This window comes from Berghia stephanieae, chromosome 3 (genome assembly GCF_034508935.2).
Source record: "Berghia stephanieae isolate SIO BIC M18660-M18661 chromosome 3, UCSD_Bste_1.3, whole genome shotgun sequence".
NCBI classification, from domain to species: domain Eukaryota; kingdom Metazoa; phylum Mollusca; class Gastropoda; order Nudibranchia; family Aeolidiidae; genus Berghia; species Berghia stephanieae.
The window spans coordinates 10,400,511-10,418,708 of record NC_088362.1 but is presented as its reverse complement, the minus strand read 5'-3'; the positions used below and the strand labels follow the sequence as shown (position 1 = coordinate 10,418,708).

General features: G+C 33.5%; 1 protein-coding gene across 1 annotated transcript in view; it reads right to left on the bottom strand.

Annotated features, from left to right (window-relative positions):
- Positions 1-2,347: 2,347 nt before the first annotated feature.
- Positions 2,348-18,198, bottom strand: part of LOC144967134 (neuromedin U receptor homolog nmur-2-like) — a gene marked incomplete in the record, with an annotated part of 255,708 nt that continues 239,857 nt past the window's right edge. The window contains 3 exon segments of the mRNA XM_078903999.1: positions 2,348-4,274; positions 8,789-8,912; positions 11,887-12,018. Of these exon segments, the coding sequence (XP_078760125.1) occupies positions 4,139-4,274; positions 8,789-8,912; positions 11,887-12,018 (392 nt within the window).

The following is an 18,198-nucleotide window of genomic DNA, read 5'->3' as shown; positions in this document are numbered from 1 at the left end:
ATAATAATAAATGATAATAATAATAATAATAATAATAATAATAATAAAATAATAATAATGATGATGATGATAATGATAATAATAATAATGATAATAATAATAATAATAATAATAATAATAATAATAATAATAATAATAATAATAATAATAATAATAATAATAATAATAACAATGATAATAATAATAATAATAATATATGTGCTCATAACACAATTGAATGTGTCTCCAGTAAACAATAACATTCATTAGTTAAAAACTCGAGGTATCTAGGCTGATGTTTTGGGATGTTTTTTTAAAATGTATTTTTCTTTAAGTTGCTTTGTGCGGTCCTGTTTAATATGTTTATATAATACTCAAGTTATGGCCTGCCACTGAACAAAAAATGACGTCAAAATGCCAGTCTTTTGCCACAAAAGAAAACAAATCGTGAGTTGTATTCAATAGTTCAACCAATGAATTAACTTGTTTCCATGAGCTCTACTAAACCACACTTGGTTTCAGTGTCAGGCTATAAGTAAACGATGGCTACGGTTCTTGTGTCAGGCTATAAGTTGACGATAGCTACGGTCACAGTCTTTTTAAACAAAAAAAACTCAGTTTGAGTTAATATCGTTGGTAAGTGGTTAATGAATGGGATAATAAATTAAATAAAGTCCATTTAAAAAGGGTCTGGTTGAAAAGGAGTCACGAGGACAAACATACGATTTTATAAAAAGACATAATACAACAAGGAAAAAAAAGATTCTTATTTAAACTTTAAACTGTACATTAATTACAAAATTTCCATTTACACTTTTATTTTAATTTGTACATAGTTTACACAATTTTCCTTTAAGCTTCAATTCGTACATAGATAGATAACACAATTCAATCGTTCATTCACACAACGAAATAGATATATCAGATAAATTAAATCAGCTCTCAAAACACTTTATTCTTGATTTAACTCAGACAGATGCGCTCTGTGCGCATTGTGCAGAATATATATATATATATATATATATATATATATATATATATATATATTAGTAAAAAGCCCGCAATTTCGCGGGAAAGAACTATTTTCATTCGATATTGCCAGAATCATTTTCTTGATTAGCTTGATTACGATTAGATGCACATTTTCATCGATGTGCTTGTCGTCGCTGCCATGCTTTATTCGACATGATTTTAGTTTATCAGTCAGTAGATATCAATATCAATAAGTCGCAAGTCTTTACCACGCTTTACTTGGGAGTGCTTTGCACTACGTTCAATACTTCACATATTAAAATGGCGGCCGAGATTCAAAACAATGGTCAAATTAGGAAATTTTAAACTTTCATAAATCTATCAAGGTTTGTTCTAAAGTTTTTAAAACGCTTTTATATGATGACAAATTGAATAAATAAACGCCTGACAAATGATCAACGTTGAAAATAGAAATTGAATGAATACTGGGGATGTAGGAGCTTTCGGAATGTCTCCCCTTTACTTATGTGAGGTCAAATGAGAATCTGAAGCGGACGCGAAAAAATATCAAGTCCCGGAACCTGTCTACGTTTGGTTTGTTCGGGCTAGAAGCTAGACAGAACCAATTGACAGTTTGCCGAAATGTTTAACTAAATATTTCCCAGGGCAATAATTATCACATCGATGGCATAAAAACGACAGTAATATCAGCAGTAATATTAGTTGATGTTGTTAATCGGTGAAACTTGTTAAAAATTTCTGTAAATCCGAATAGCGTCATGTGATCAAGTAAATTATATCACTATGAATGCCACGATTTGCTGAAAAATGCCAATCTGACAGTTCCTAACAAACACACACCCCCACCCCCCCCCCCCACCTCCTCGGAATTTCTCTACTTGATGGACACCCTCCCCCCCCCCCCCCCTCCTTTTTTTTCTTCCACGCAACCACATTCCAAAACACACACACACACACACACACATGTATACACCACACACACACACATACACACACACGCACACATATAAACATACACGCAATGAGAACACACTACTACATAACAACACTGATCACCGCTAAATCAACACAACGGAAGTAAGGACTCTACTGGACAGATAGAGTTGAGGGTGTGGCCATGAGATGTTAGTGTCTTCGGTAAATTTTTTATGATATCTGTTTGACTTAACGAACTTTCAAACTGACTTTAAATTATAAAAGGAAATCAAGTTATCTGTTTATCTATCTGTAAAAAATACATTTCTATTTTTCAAATCTTTCAGTATAGTTGTGCGCCGTATCAATTTTTTTATTGATATATATATATATATATATATATATATATATATATATATATATATATATATATATATATATATATATGAGTGTTGTTGAATACTTGTAGGTACGAGAGTGCTCGATAATATACAAATAAATAAGGCCACTCGCGTATTTTTTGCCGATACAATGACGAACTGGAGGACATAGAAACAATGGTATTGGCAAACAATACGTGAGTGACCTTATACATAAATACACACACACACACACACACACACACACACACACACACACAGGTATTCGTCTCTGCTAGCATAATGAAGCGTTTATTTGAAAAATAAATCTATGACTAGAATGTAATTTGTTATTGTTTAGTCTAATGACTGTGGGTCCTAATGGGAGCGATCTATATTCATGTTTTCGTCCAACCAAGTCATCAATCACATGATTTGTTGCTGTCCAACGATTGGATATTTCTTCAGAAATATAAACACGCAGCTTTGTTTATGAATGTTGTAAACATGCCCATGTGTCAAGCTGAACAAAATGACCAATCGTGATTTAAAAAAACTGTGAACACTTTTCATTATGTGGGTCACTTTGAGCACATATTCCAATGTGACCAATGACCTCGAGCACATGGAAAATTAATATAGATCATGCCGATTATTCAATTGTGTCTGATTGTCTTCACAACAGTTTTATATCCAGGTTAACGGTCACCCACCGTACTTCAACTGTCGATCGATTGAAATAACCATCATCTTGGAGAAAAAACTCTCAAACCTGGGGCTTCTTTGGATTAAGGGGCGGTTTGGGTCTAATTATTAGGAAAAACCTTCAAAAATTTGATTTTGAGATTTTGGTGGAAAATTATATTTTATTATCTTAGAAATAATATAATTGAAGTCCAAATTCTTAAAGTAGACTATAAAGGCACGAAATACACGGTCGAAAATGGCACAGGTAGTAAGAAATCTGTGAAAAACGGGAAGCCATTTTGCTATTTTCTCAAAATGTAATGTTACTAAGGGTATGGGAAACTGTGTCAAACGTTTCTCAGAATCTATTCAATTAAATTGTCTGAAAATTTCCACAGTTATCACAGAGATAATGTATTATGTCACCATAGAGAGATTTTTTTGATAAGATTTGTGAACTTTAACTTATAATCCTAATTCTGAATTTTTTACATCAATTTTGTCATAACATTTTGATTCTCAACTTTGTAATGATCTAATAAAAATTCCATAAGCTAAAGCCGTAAAATCTCTCTATGGTGACACACTATAGTACAATGTTGACAAGAGGGAAGAATATGGAGGTCATTCCTTCATTCGTTTTTGTGGAACGTTTGCCACAAGATTGTTATATTTTTTTATGTCAGACCCACAAATTAGATCGCAAAATGGGTATCAACACAGAAAATTAAAATTTTTCACCATAAATGTTGTTTTTTAACCTATATTGACGATACAGAATGATTAAAACCGCCCAATATAGGTAATTAGCATTTTTTTTTTAGAAAAGACCCAAACCGCCCCTTAAAAAAAACAAAAGAAACCAAAACAACAAAAACAACAAATCCACCTCTTCTCGATTTATAATTCTAGTTTATCGTGGTGGGTGAGATGTAACATTATGGTTGTGACATTTTGGGTGGGTGAGATGTAACATTATGGTTGTGACATTTTGGGTGGGTGAGATGTAACATTATGGTTGTGACATTTTGGGTGGGTGAGATGTAACATTATGGTTGTGACATTTTGGGTGGGTGAGATGTAACATTATGGTTGTGACATTTTGGGTGGGTGAGATGTAACATTATGGTTGTGACATTTTGGGTGGGTGAGATGTAACATTATGGTTGTGACATTTGGGTGAAACGTGGTCATCGTTGTTGGTCTCAGACATTTGTTGAACTGTTGAGTCCAGTCATTTCCTCGTTGACAGAACCTTGCTGATCCCTGATCTGGAACCGGTGGTTGGTGTAGACGGTTATAGAAGTGTTCCCTTGGTTGGATCTGAAGATGCTGGTCTCACTGGAATGAAGAAGTATAACTAATAAATAGAGGTACCTAAATGAGTCAATAAAATGGAGATATTGATATTGACAGATTGATAGATAGGTAGAGAAAAATAAGAAAAGGAAGAAGAGAAATGTCTGTCGAATATTATCATACAACGTTATATCAAGTGTACCTCAATAACAAATTGCAATATTTATAGGACAATAAGGATCTTTTACAATTAAATCCATGACACATTACTATAATAATATAACATATTCCCTCCACCATTCTGTTTATCGCTTTAAAACGTTATAATTCTTCATGGAGATAAAGATAAAGGGAGTAAATCTGACTCATGAATGAACAACACAAAACAAACGACGTTTCGGCCTTTGGCCTTTTTTTTTCTATGTTTACTTGAAAAAGGCCAAGGGCCGAAACGTCGTTTGTTTTGTGTTGTTCATTCATGAGTCAGATTTACTCCCTTTATCTTTATCTCCATGACGAATTATAGCGTTTTAAAGAAACAGAATGGTGGAAGGAAAATGTTATGTTATTATAGTAATGTTTTATGCCTTCGATAGTAAAAGAGCTTTATTGTCCATAAATATGGAATAAAAATGGTTGTTTAGTAACACTCGGTATAAGTTATACTTTGATAACTAAAATATTCAACAGACATTTCTTTACTTCCTTTTCTTCTCTCTCTCTCTCTCTCTCTCTCTCTCTCTCTCTCTCTCTCCCTCTCTCTCTCTCTCGTTATCTCTCTCTCTATCTATCAACATGTTTAACGATCTATCAATCAATCAAAATATCTATCCATCTATCTATCTATCTATCTATCTATCTATCTATCTATCTATCTATCTATCTATATATCTATCTATCTATCTATCTATCTATCTATCTATCTATCTATCTATCTATCTTTTAAATATTTCATGTATAATTATGATCAACTTCGACAATATTGTCTCGAGCATTCTCTTTCATCAGTATTATACTTGAAATCTTTTATAAATAGTTCTGTTTATCATGGTTTTTGTTTTTTATAATTTTATGTCTATCTATCTCTATATCTATCTATCAATATAACCATCTATCTATCTATCTATCTATCTATCTATTTATCGATCTATCTTCTATCTATCTATCTATCTATCTATCTATCTATCTATCTATCTATCTATCTATCTATTTATCTATCAATCTATCTACCATTCTTTCGATCTATTTTCCTCTCGTTCTCTCATGCGCCCACGCACACATACATACACCCACAATTTAGACATATTCATATCGTTTTCACTTTGTTTCAGTTGTGTTGGTCTAACATCAATAATCTAAGCGCCTAGCCTTCAGCTTCTCAATCATCAGCTCATCATAATCTCTGAATCCTATTTTTATTATTTTTTAAACGAATTTGCAACAACATCACCAGAATGAAAAAAAATATTAATACTACCTTAAGAACCCCTACGTTTTAATTTAAAAGACCGTAGTTCTACATTTGAATTTTTCACAGTGTTCTGCGGTAAAAAATAAACAATTCGTATTACTAAAAATATGAGCCCGGTAAAAAAATGACGATAAAAATAAACATCATTCATCTTTTAAAACGTTACTTTTTGTATAGATGGCTAAGAAGCTCATAACATTGCCATCCGGAAATATAACGGACCAACACACAAAACTGTGTGCATCCATGAACGTTTATAGTCGGGTTAATACATTTCAGTGAGCATTACTCATAAACGCGGAGGGCAAAAAACAATAACAAAGACCTAAGTGACGTCATCTTCGAACTATCTATTGAGCAATATCCACTTATTGTTTTAAAAACGCTTTGCAATGATTCTCCAGCAAAACTATTCACCAAGGACGGGGCAGTCCATTACATTTTTCCCCGTTAAAAACAACGCTTTCATCGGCCAGGCACTTATTTTGCAATGATATCTGAAAATGTGTTTTTAAAAATCGTGCAACAATAATGCTAGGGACAACAGAAAGAAATATAAAATACAAGATATTCCAAACGAATCGCCTTCTTCAATCCGGGAACAAACCTCAGACCTTCTGATTACCGATAATCTAACATTATACCAGGAGGTTACCTGATATCTAGGGACGATTTCGTGCTTATATATTCTTATCCACAGATTAGCAATTTTTCGCTGCGGAACCCTCCTTAGATCATTAACTCACTCAATCCTAGAGATTTTTGCTACTTTTCAAAATTGGAAAAAAAATGTATTAAAACTGAGCATGTACATAGATAGTTTTATTCAACTACCATTAACACGTAAAAACTAAAAACATTAGCTTTGATACTACGCCTATATTTTGTCTCAGAAAAATGTAATGAGTAGGCGTGGGGTAAAAGTAACCCGGGTAAACTACGGATATAGTCGTTGTTAGGGTTGAGTGAGTTAAAACAAAAACAAACATTGAACACGAAAAGATGAGGATTTAAACTTTCACCTATACTTCACATAATCTGAGAATAAAAACACGCATTTAAAATTTTGGCCAGAAAACTCATCCTTCAAATTATATGGATCGATTAAAATGAACCTCGCCTGACCTAAAAGTGTCGTACCCGAGAATTCACGGAAGGCCCAGGTTTGATAGTTTTATGCAAGATAAGGGTAATTTTAATCGATCAATATTTGAAGGACGAGTTTTCTGGCCAAAATATAAAAAAAATATTTTTTTCCGAGTACGGCAAAAAATATACCAAATTGACACTTTATTTTTCAGTTTCATAACTTCATAACAAATTATGGAGATACTCTTATATCTACCCTCGTCCTTATCCTTAAGTTTTCAATGTTTGTTTGCAATAATGGTGCAAAAAAGAGTTCACAGTGAAAAAGTACCAATGTAAAGAATATAAGCATCAACCCAATACAAATCTAATATTGGCTGACCTCTGTGGCGTAATGGTAGCAAAATCTCTTCAGTCATCACAAGTTCTAAGTTTCAATACCCTGACAAGATATACTATTTTTATTTGGAGAGGAGGGGGGCGGGTGGAATGAGGTGATTTCTCTTGTGTATTTTTCTGTCTGTTTTGTCCACTACCCATTTTATACTTGAGTATGGTGAGAGGATAATGAAAAGAATTTATTCCAAAGACTCAATTTCACACTGCCGACAGACGTTCTCAAAACTGATACCAATTCGTCAGAGGCCGTGCTTAATATGATCAAACTATCACGGAACCCACAGTAATTCTACCGTGTGGAGGAAAATCACAGTATAAAATAACCGGAATCGCATTTTCTTTCCTAGTTTTTCTATCGTATCGATCTCAAACTTGTAAAAAACCAAACAATTTGTATACGTTGGACGAAAACAGTTTATTTCGATATTGCTTCATCGTATTTGTTGACAAACGGAAAACATGACATGTTCACCTCATATCTTTTTAAAAAAAGTAAAATAAATCTTCTTTTCCATTTTATTTTTGTTGACTATTCCGCTCGCTAAAAATCTCCAAAAAAAAAAAAACCCAACAAACACACACACACACACACACACGCGCACACACACACACGCACACACACACACACACACACACACAACAGAAAGTTTGAGCATTTATAAAGTGCAATATATCCACCTAACTTGCTCACAGCGCTTTCACAACAAAATAACGATCTGTAAAAGTGAATATGAAGTAAATGCCAGATAGAAAATGACAAGAAAAAAATATCCCCAAAATATCAAGTCTTCCTCGACAGGGGAGGGCAGATTCATCTTTAATTTTTTTTGTTTAAATTGAGCTTTATATAGCGCAATATCAACAGAGTGTGCTCAAAGCGCTTCACAAGGGGTCCCTGGTTAACAGCAACATTTAACATGTAGGACGGGACATGCCGCCTGTTAGGCGATATTACAATTTTTCGGACAAAGACAACGCTGTTAACGGCCAGGTACTCATTTTACACCTGAGTACGGTGAGAGAATGTGAGTAAAGAGCCTTTTCCAAGGACTCAACTATGCGCCGAGCGCGAGGTTCGAACCCAGGACCTTCCGATCCAAAAGCGAATGTCATACCACAAGATCACATAGTCCTACAATCTTGGGTTGTATTTTCTTCTGGTATTTATTGTTCTTGCTTTATCTGGTATTGTTTCATACAGACTTTTTAAAGATATGTTTCTTACACCAGTGCCTGCTCCACAATTTGAGATTTAAAAGCAAAAATGATCAAATGCTTTAATGCAAGCAATTGCAAACTAATGACATGCGTTTAGAGATTATAAAAACAACATCCGCCAACTGGATATAACGTACCAGCGCAAAAAAAAACAAACAAACAAAAAACAAAAAAAAAACAAAAAAAAAAAAAAAAACAAAAAAAAAAACAAAAAACAAACAAACAAAAAACAAAAAAAAAAAAACAAACTGTGTATAACCTCAAGCGTTTATAATCTGATTGATATTATATTATACTGAGAACTAATCGCTAAAATGAATGATTGTCTCAAATAATAACAAAAACAAACTGAGTGACGTCAACTTCGTTCTTTCTATACCTGTAATCGCTGTGTTTGCCTTTGATACATCGATGCAATGTCCTCCTGAAGGCCTTGCGATACCGTTTGGACATGACGTTGTAGAGAATAGGATTCAACGTGGAGTTGAAAAAGTACAAAACACCTGGGGATTTTAAGTAAAAATTGATACCACTCTTTAATTCCAAAAGTTTATTTTTAGTAAATTGCTATTACAAGTTATACATTAACTTAGAATTTCTAATTTATAGCTTAAAACAGTAACATTAATAATAAAACAAGGCAACCAATGGAAAATAAAATATAATATATATATATATATATATATATATATATATATTATATATATATATATATATATAAGTAAATGGATCAATAAATAAATAAATATATACATATTTAAGTTAGTGGATAAATAAGTGAATGGATAAATAAATAAATCAATGAATTGATAAATTCAATCCTTCCATCTGGAACTCTCTTCCTAAAAGAATAAGAGAAGCGCAGTCCTTATCAATATTTAAATCAAAGTTAAAACACCATCTCTTTGTTAAAACACATCTTGATTAATGCATCTTTGTAATTTGACCCCAATATGAATGTTAATTTAGTTTATGTTATTATATCATTATTTTATATTATTTCCGTATTTGACATAGCATGTGGATGTATTATAACATATCTTGTATTAATGACTTTATGTTTAGTTATTACATTGTTGTATAATGATAATATTATGTTGATGTAGTTTGTATAATGTTTCATTTGTATAATAATGTCACTGTATTATTGTTTCGCGCATTGAGCATCACCCAGTGATGAAAATGCGCGTTATAAATGTCATGTATTATTATTATTATTATTATAAATAAATAAATTAGAAAATAATAAATAGATTCGAAAACAATGAAAATAAATAAAATACAAAAAGATAAATAGATAAATAAATAATATCAAATACTGTGACCCATCGCTTGAAAACGGTATATTGTCGGGTCGGTTAAAACCTGAATTTATTGAGAGTCAGTTTAAGCTTTTATATTTTAATTGAGAAAACATAACATTACATCTTGAGAATTCTGAAGCATTTATAAGGTGCAATACCCACCAATCGTGCTCAAAGCACTTTAAAGGAGGTCACAAGCCAAAAGAAACATAACATGAAGGACGAGATATGACGCATGCTAGGCTCTGTTAATATTTTTTCCCCACAGAGACAACGTTGATAAAGGTGGGTACTCATTTTACACCTGAGTACGGCGAGAGAATGTGAGTATAGATCCTTTTCCATGGACTCCACTATGCGCTGCTTAGAGCGAGACTCGAAGCCTGGACCTTCCGATCCGAAGGCGAGTGCCATACCACAAGACCACATGTTTCTGGTATACGGATAGGCCATTCATCGTATTGTTTGTACATATATTATGAGAGAGTTTCTTGTCAACATAAATCTTGAAGTCATGGAATTCAGTAGAATTACTATTGGTTTCAGCTCTCTACGTTTGTTCCAATGAGTAATTGCGTAAAAACTGGAGGGGTGCGAATATAGATATCTATATTACAAAAGAATGAAAATGACAATACAAAGAATGATGATGATGATGATGATGATGATGATGATGATAATAATAATAATGAAATAGATAATAATAATAATAATAATAATAATAATAATAATAATAATAATAATAATAACAATAATAATAATAATAATAATAATAATAATAATAATAATAATAATAATAATAATAATAATAATAATAATAATAATAATAATAATAATAATAATAATAATAATAATAATAATAATAATCATCATCATCATCATCATAAAAATACAATAATAATAATAATAATAATAATAATAATAATAATAATAATAATAATAATAATAATAATAATAATAATAAAATATCACTTATTATTATTATTATTATATTATTATTATTATTATTATTATTATTATTATTATTATTATTATTATTATTATATTATTATTATATTATTATTATTTATTATTATTATTATTATTATTATATTATTATTATATTATTATATATTATTATTATTATTATTATTATTATTATTATTATTATTATTATTATTATTATTATTATTATTATTATTATTATTATTATTGTTATTATAAGATTGATTATCATGAAAAAAATAGCAATAGTGATGATGGTGTGCTGATGATGATCATGACGACGACGGCGACGATTGATTTTGTCAGGGGCCCGCCCTTCTTGCACCTAATGTTCCTGTCTACACGGACACTCTTTACTCAAGGGGCGAGAGATAGCCATCCTTCTACCGAATAATAATATAGATAGTATGCGCTTGGCTACGAAGCTCATAACATTGCCATCCGGAAGTATAACGGACCAACACACAAAATTGTGTGTATCCATGAACGTTTATAGTCGGGTTAATACAGTTCAGTGAGCATTACTCATCAACGCGGATGGCAAAAAAAAAAACAATAACAAAGACCTGAGTGACGTCATCTTCGATCTATATCCTTTCATTCTGATGGGACCGATTCATGTTTTCGTCCAACCGATTCATCAATCACATGATTTGTTGAGGTCCAACGATTGGATATATCTTAACAAATGTAAACACACTGCTTTGTTTATGAAAGTTGTAAACATACACATGTGTTAAGCTGAACAAAATGACCAATCGTGATGTAGGATATTTCAAAAGCTGTGAATACTTTTCACTATGTGGCTCATTTTGAGCACGCTTTGCAATGTGACCAATGACCTCGAGCACACGGAAAGGGAATATAGATCATGCCAATAGGATTCAGTTGTCTGATGTCACGCCGCCCGGCAGCGGCGGCCATCTTTGTTCTAAACAAAGAAAATCATTACTTTTTATTCTTTATGCTGGCTAGAACTTTTCATATGCCTTGTGATCAGAATGTGTAAAAGTCAAAACATGATCAAATTTATGTTTTTTTTCCCCCTGAAAACGATGTTATGCTCGCCGGAGAAATATTTCATACGGGCGTCCGCCATTGTTCCGATAGTTTAGAGCCAGTGTTACTAAGGTGCCATGCGTCATTAGGAAGGAAGTGACGTTACGACTGTTGAAGAGTATTGACTTACCAGATATATAAAACAAATATGTCATGACAGTCACAAGCACATCAGTGTGGTCTGCCGGATGAATATAGATGGTCATAAGTCTTTGCGTGTGGAAGGGAGCCCAGCACAGGAAGAAGGCAATGACCACTGCCACTGAAAGGAAAATAAATAGATTAGTTTAGCATGTTGCAAAAGCCATTTATTTGCCAATGCCTACATGCAAATATTATCATGATATATGTATCTAAACCTGGGTCCATATAATTTTCTGTTTTACAAAAGCAAGTCACTTAGAGCCAGATGGTCCATAATGCCGATTTTTATAGTCCCTGGAGTATTTACCGGACAATAGACACCACATATACACGAGTACATTTAAGTTTAAATACTATCTTTACCACGTCTATCATTATTGTAATCTGTTATCAATAGATTTATGGCATTACTATCAATATTAAGGGCATTCAAGGGATTTTAACCTATTTTGCCCTATAACATATGATATGATATGATAATAGAAATACATAAGACGTGAGAAAATACAAAATACTTTCTGCCAAATCTAGCAGACCCAAGTACCAAATTATTGCTCCGTGAAGAGGAAGAATGGGGGCGAGGGGAGGGAGGAAGAATGGGGGCGAGGGGAGGGAGGAAGAGGGGGGGGGGGGAGGTCGTCGTCGGACAAACTAACTCTACTGAACTTCATATTGAAACCGACCCGTTTGCTTGTAAAGTGAATAGTCTACATGGGCAATCAGAGGCCCTGCAAAAAAGGTTGAGAAAGCAAGAAATTAAAAAAATTTAGGCAGGATAAAATTAAATAATCATTCTTCTGAGAATTCAAACGGGTGCCTCTTAATTATATTGTCATCATTAGTGAAGAAGATCAAGTTTATAATATCTGTCAGATCACTTAAAGCATAAGATCTGTTTTAGGCCATGAGCAAATTGTAGTGACGATCTTATATCTTTGGATTACTATACGATTAGACTACACATATAATATTATGGTGTCTGCTTGAAGCCTGAATATTGTATACCTCTTACTTAGATCACGTTGTCAACGTATATTATTAGAAAGGAGTACTGAGAAATCCATAATACGAGTAAAATATTTGCAATAATGAGACAATCATATTAATATTGATATCATTATAAACAGAAGGCAGGCATCTTTTTCGTCTTCTACCAACCAGATGGCCGGGTTATTAATTGGGTCACAGTTAGGCGCCTGGAGCTGCTACATATCACCTTTATCCCGTATTATTATTTTTCACCACGGGTAGCACTTAATAATAAGGTCATCATAGATCCCTGTTATAATTTAGCCTGTTCTGTCCCCTTGCTTATAAATTGCCAGTCAACGAAAAGGCCTGTCAAACAATTCTTAATTGGATTCAATAGTCTGATGTCACGTCGCCCAGCAATGGCGGTCATCATGGTTTTAAACAAAGAAAATCGGTACTTATTATTCTTCATGCTGGATAGAACTTTTCATATCTATGTCTTGTGATCAGAATGTGTAAAAATCAAAACATGATCAGATTTATAATGGGAGTTTTTTTCTTCTGTGTAGGCTTTTATGCTCGTCGGAGAAATATTTCCTAAGGGCGTCCGTCATTGGTCCGATAGTTTAGAGCCAGTTACTAAGTTACCATGCGTCATTACGAGGGAAGTGACGTCATGACGACTGTTGAAGCGTAGTCGGGGGGGGGGGGGGGGGGGGGGTAGAGGGGGGGGGGTCCCGATAGCTCAGTTTGAAGAACATTCGCTTCGGCTAAGGGACCGATAACGATCCCGGGTGCATGCAGTTGAGATATATTTTTTCTCTGACCCCCCCCCCTCCCCCATGTCCACCAAGTAGCAATTGATTAGCTAATTCGGATAGATCTGATAGACTTATAGATAGAACGAAGATGACGTCACTCATGCCTTTGTTATTGTTTATTGCCATCCATGTTTGTGAGTAATTATCACTAAACTGTATTAACCAGACTTTATAGGTTTAAGGTTACACATAGTTTTGTGTGTTGGTACGTTATATATATATACTTCCGGATGACAATGTTGTAAGCTTCTTAGCGAGGCGCATGCGATCTATTGTTTTGAGACAGCCATTTCAATGATTAGTACTAAATTCTGTCAATCAGACTATAACGTGTTAAGTTACACATAGTTTTGTGTATAGGTACGTTACATCCAGCTGGCGGACGCTGTCAGTAATTTACCTAAACACAAAGCATCAATATAGAAAGAAACAAACGTTGGTTACATTTAGTATTTGTTTTATAAAGCCATGGATATCGTTCAAACAGTAACAAAACTATAATTTTATATTTCTGGTCTTTTTGGGTTTAAAACCACTTTTTACTAAATTGTTCACCTAATATTGTGATCAATCGTTAAACCTGACAGCTCATATCCTAACTAGTTGACGTTGTTGCCGAATACTTGTAAATTGTGATCATAATGTTAGGTGATTTATAAACAACAACAGCTTTCATTTATCTAAAATAGTGACCGAATATAAGTGCAATATGCTTGGTACAATAATTGTGTGATATCTTCTCTTTAAAGTGTTAGTGTGATTTTTAAAAAAACTGAACAGCTTATTCTTTCATCGAATATATATATATATATATATATAATATATATATATTATAATATATATTATATATATATATATATATATATATATTAAAACAAAATATGAATATGTAATCCGGATATTGGAATGTTGTTATAAGACTTATGTTATCATAACTTTATACTTTCCGTACACGATTACGGAATCCAGAAGCCGGGTTCAGTCATACCCCTAACGTAGTTTGAAATAAAGGTAGTTCAAGGGTGAAGACGAGCAGTAGAGAGAGAGAGAGAGAGAGAGAATGAGAGAGAGAGAGAGAGAGAGAGAGAGATAGAGATATATATATATAGAGAGAGAGAGGAAGAGAGACGAGGGTGTTTGGGAGAGATAAAGAGTGAGTGAGAGAGAGGGAGAGAGAGGTGGGGGGAGATACTAGAGAGAGACGGGGGAGAGAGACGAGGGGGTTTGTGAGAGACAAAGAGAGTGAGAGAGAGACGAGCGGGGGGGGAGAGACTAAGGATAAAGAGAGAGAGAGTGAGAGAGAGAGAGAGAGAGAGTCGCGTGAGAGAACCCTTTTATGTGTTTATCTTTTTGTTAATTCACTTCCAAGTATGTAACGATTTCTTAACATTGTCTTTTTGTCTGCTAAAATATTTGTTGTATAATTAATTAGTCAATTGAAACATCCAGTGTTTCCAGAAAGAGATCAATACAGTCCATCTCAACGTATCATAACAAATCTATTGTATATCCATCCCTGCAAGATACGAGTATTCAATTGAGTCAATCGGAGCGGTGTTAAGTAAACAATGTTCTCTCTCTTCCAAGCGTCATAAAAATTTCACACAAACCTTTGTTTTTTTTTGTTTTTTTTTTTGTTTATGTTTTTAAGGGTTTTACGGCGCTTGCAACACATTTAGGATATATCAGCGCCAGTACACAAACCTTTACATAAATGTTAATATCTATTATCCACTTAAATCGATGAAAAGTTAAAAACATTGAGGAAGAGGTATCCAACGTGTACTTATTATTTTTATTATTATTATCATTTTTCTTCTTCTTCTTCTTCTTCTTCTTCTTCTTCTTCTTCTTCTTCTTCTTCTTCTTCTTCCTCTTCCTCTTCCTCTTCTCTTCTTCTCTTCTTCTTCTTCTTCTTCTCTTCTTCTTCTTCTTCTTCTTCTTCTTCTTCTTCTTCTTCTTCTTCTTCTTCTTCTTCTTCTTCTTCTTCTTCTTCTTCTTCTTCTTCTTCTTATTATTATTATTATTATTATTATTATTATTATTATTATTATTATTATTATTATCATTATTATCATCATCATCATTATTATTAACATAATTAATTTTTAAAATTATCATTTGTAGGTCTGATACCCCAATTGTTATGGTCTCATTGTTGAAATAGAAATACTCTCGAACCAATGCGAAATATTGTCCATTACAACAATGTCAAATCAAACCCATCATTGCATCTGACGGCAATTATCTATTTTACTCGTCGTGGTTATCCCATAAGAAAAATTTAAAAGACACCTCAAATGTAATTGTTCATTTTCTATCACTTCTTTAAAACGTCCTAGTTAAATTTAGCTCAGCACACAATGCTTAGAGATTTGGGTAAACCCTTATAATTCTAGACATTGAATAATCCTTGTTATTTTTAAAAGCATTTTTGGAATCCCTTTTGGTGACGCAGGACAGCCCAATTTTTCCTTAGAAACCGACTATTTCATATGGCAATCCAGTCAACACAACAACTATCAACATTCTACCAATCATAACTGAAGACCACAGGAGGAAAAGGATCAAAGTCACATTTTTCAGCTTCTGAGAAAATCAAAATTAAAGTTTGGAAACCCATTTGAAAACGCCACATGATAATATGATTGAACTGAATGTGAATTACTAAATTTATATATTTTGACCACAAGTCAGATGCATATAAAATACAAGCTATTGGTTAATTTTAATACCAAATTATTGTAACAGAACAGTCAGTGTCTTTCGGACTTTGATCGATTTTCCCCTGTGGCCTTCAACTTCTATCCGCGACTTGCAAATATCAACATCTCATGGTCATAATTCAATGATCAATGTACTTCATGACAGTCGTGTAGGTACCTATTTGGAAGTCTGATAACCCAAATCATCTCAGGTTCATTGTTGTCATTTGAAATACTTTCAAACCAAAGCAAAACTATTGCCCATTACAACAATGTTAAAACAGGCCCATAAAATTGCGTTAGGTTATCAGACCTGCCAACATGTGCACCTAGTTCCTGATCCATTTGCTACATTCTCGTAATAAATCTATCAATATAGAATTCTAATACCTTTCTTATGGAAGATTATTTTACTGAAACTTAAACCCACTATTAAAAAAAAAAATAATTGACAATTATATAGAGCAATATCCACTAAATGTGGTCAAAGCCCTTTACAAGGGGTCCCTGGTCAACAGCAACATTTAACATGTAGGACGAGACATGCCGCCTGTAAGGCAATATTACAATTTTTCGGACAAATACACTGCTGTTAACGGCCAGGTACTCATTTTACACCTGAATACGGTGAGAAATGTGAGTAAAAAGCCTTTTCCAAGAACTCAACTATGCGCAGACCGCGAGGCTCGAACCCAGGACCTTCCGATCCGGAAGCGAGTGTTATACCACTAGACCACATAGCCGCACATTTATAATCATTACAATTATCCCCCTATGGTAAACCTAGCCCTATAGCGAATCCCATTCCTTGTTAACTAATACAATTATTCACCAAACGCTTCCATGCCATCTATCCTTCTTAGCTTGTCCACACAAATCCAATTCTTGGATTCTCTGGTCATCTACCCATAGCCATCTCCTATCCCAGATCAGCACATATCATGGATTTATTGCCTGTTCCATTTATAAATTACAGAAACCACTTCCTTGCCTCCCGATGACTTATTGGTGCCCCGATCAAGGCTTTAGCCGCAGATAATTGTATATAAACCACGCCGAGTTCTGTATCTATCACCGCCAGTTTTGAGACATGTTTACAAACGCGTGATTTAGGATATGGATATATTTATTTGCCCATAAAGCAAACGTAATTCCATATCTCTCTCTGTCTCTCTCTCTGTCTCTATGTCTCTCTGTCTCTCTCTGTCTCTCTGTGTCTCTCTCTAATACCCTTCATTGGATTTCTTTCAAAGTCAAAACGCACGTAAAACAAATCTTTATACGTAGATACACTTTCAAATTTCAAGATTATGAATAGAGGAACTAAAATGTTACACTCATTTTTCAAAACCGTGTTCAGAAATGCAATGTCAGAGAAAAATGACGCAACATTACAGAGAGTAATTTTGCGATGATCTTAACTTTTGTTACCATTTTTACCACAAACTCTGTCACCTTAAAGATTATTTTCATCATAATTCTCCTCATCATGTAAGATATCGTCTATGTAGCACACTCACATACGATGTTGGTCCAACGATTACAAAGCTAGCACTTTAAGTGATAAATAGCACGTCGTCCTCTTTAATGATGCAACGTAATGTCTTTTTCCATCTTGAAATGCACTTCCGAATGTCCTCAGTGGCTATCTCCTCCCAGAATAAAATAATTCATTCTCTCAATGTTTCTTCTGTGAATGCGGATCTTTGTCCACTAGAAAAACGTATCGGTCAAAGAATTCCAAATTGAGTAATCCATTGGATTCAGACTGGGTGATTGGTACGGCCAGTTGTCTTTCTC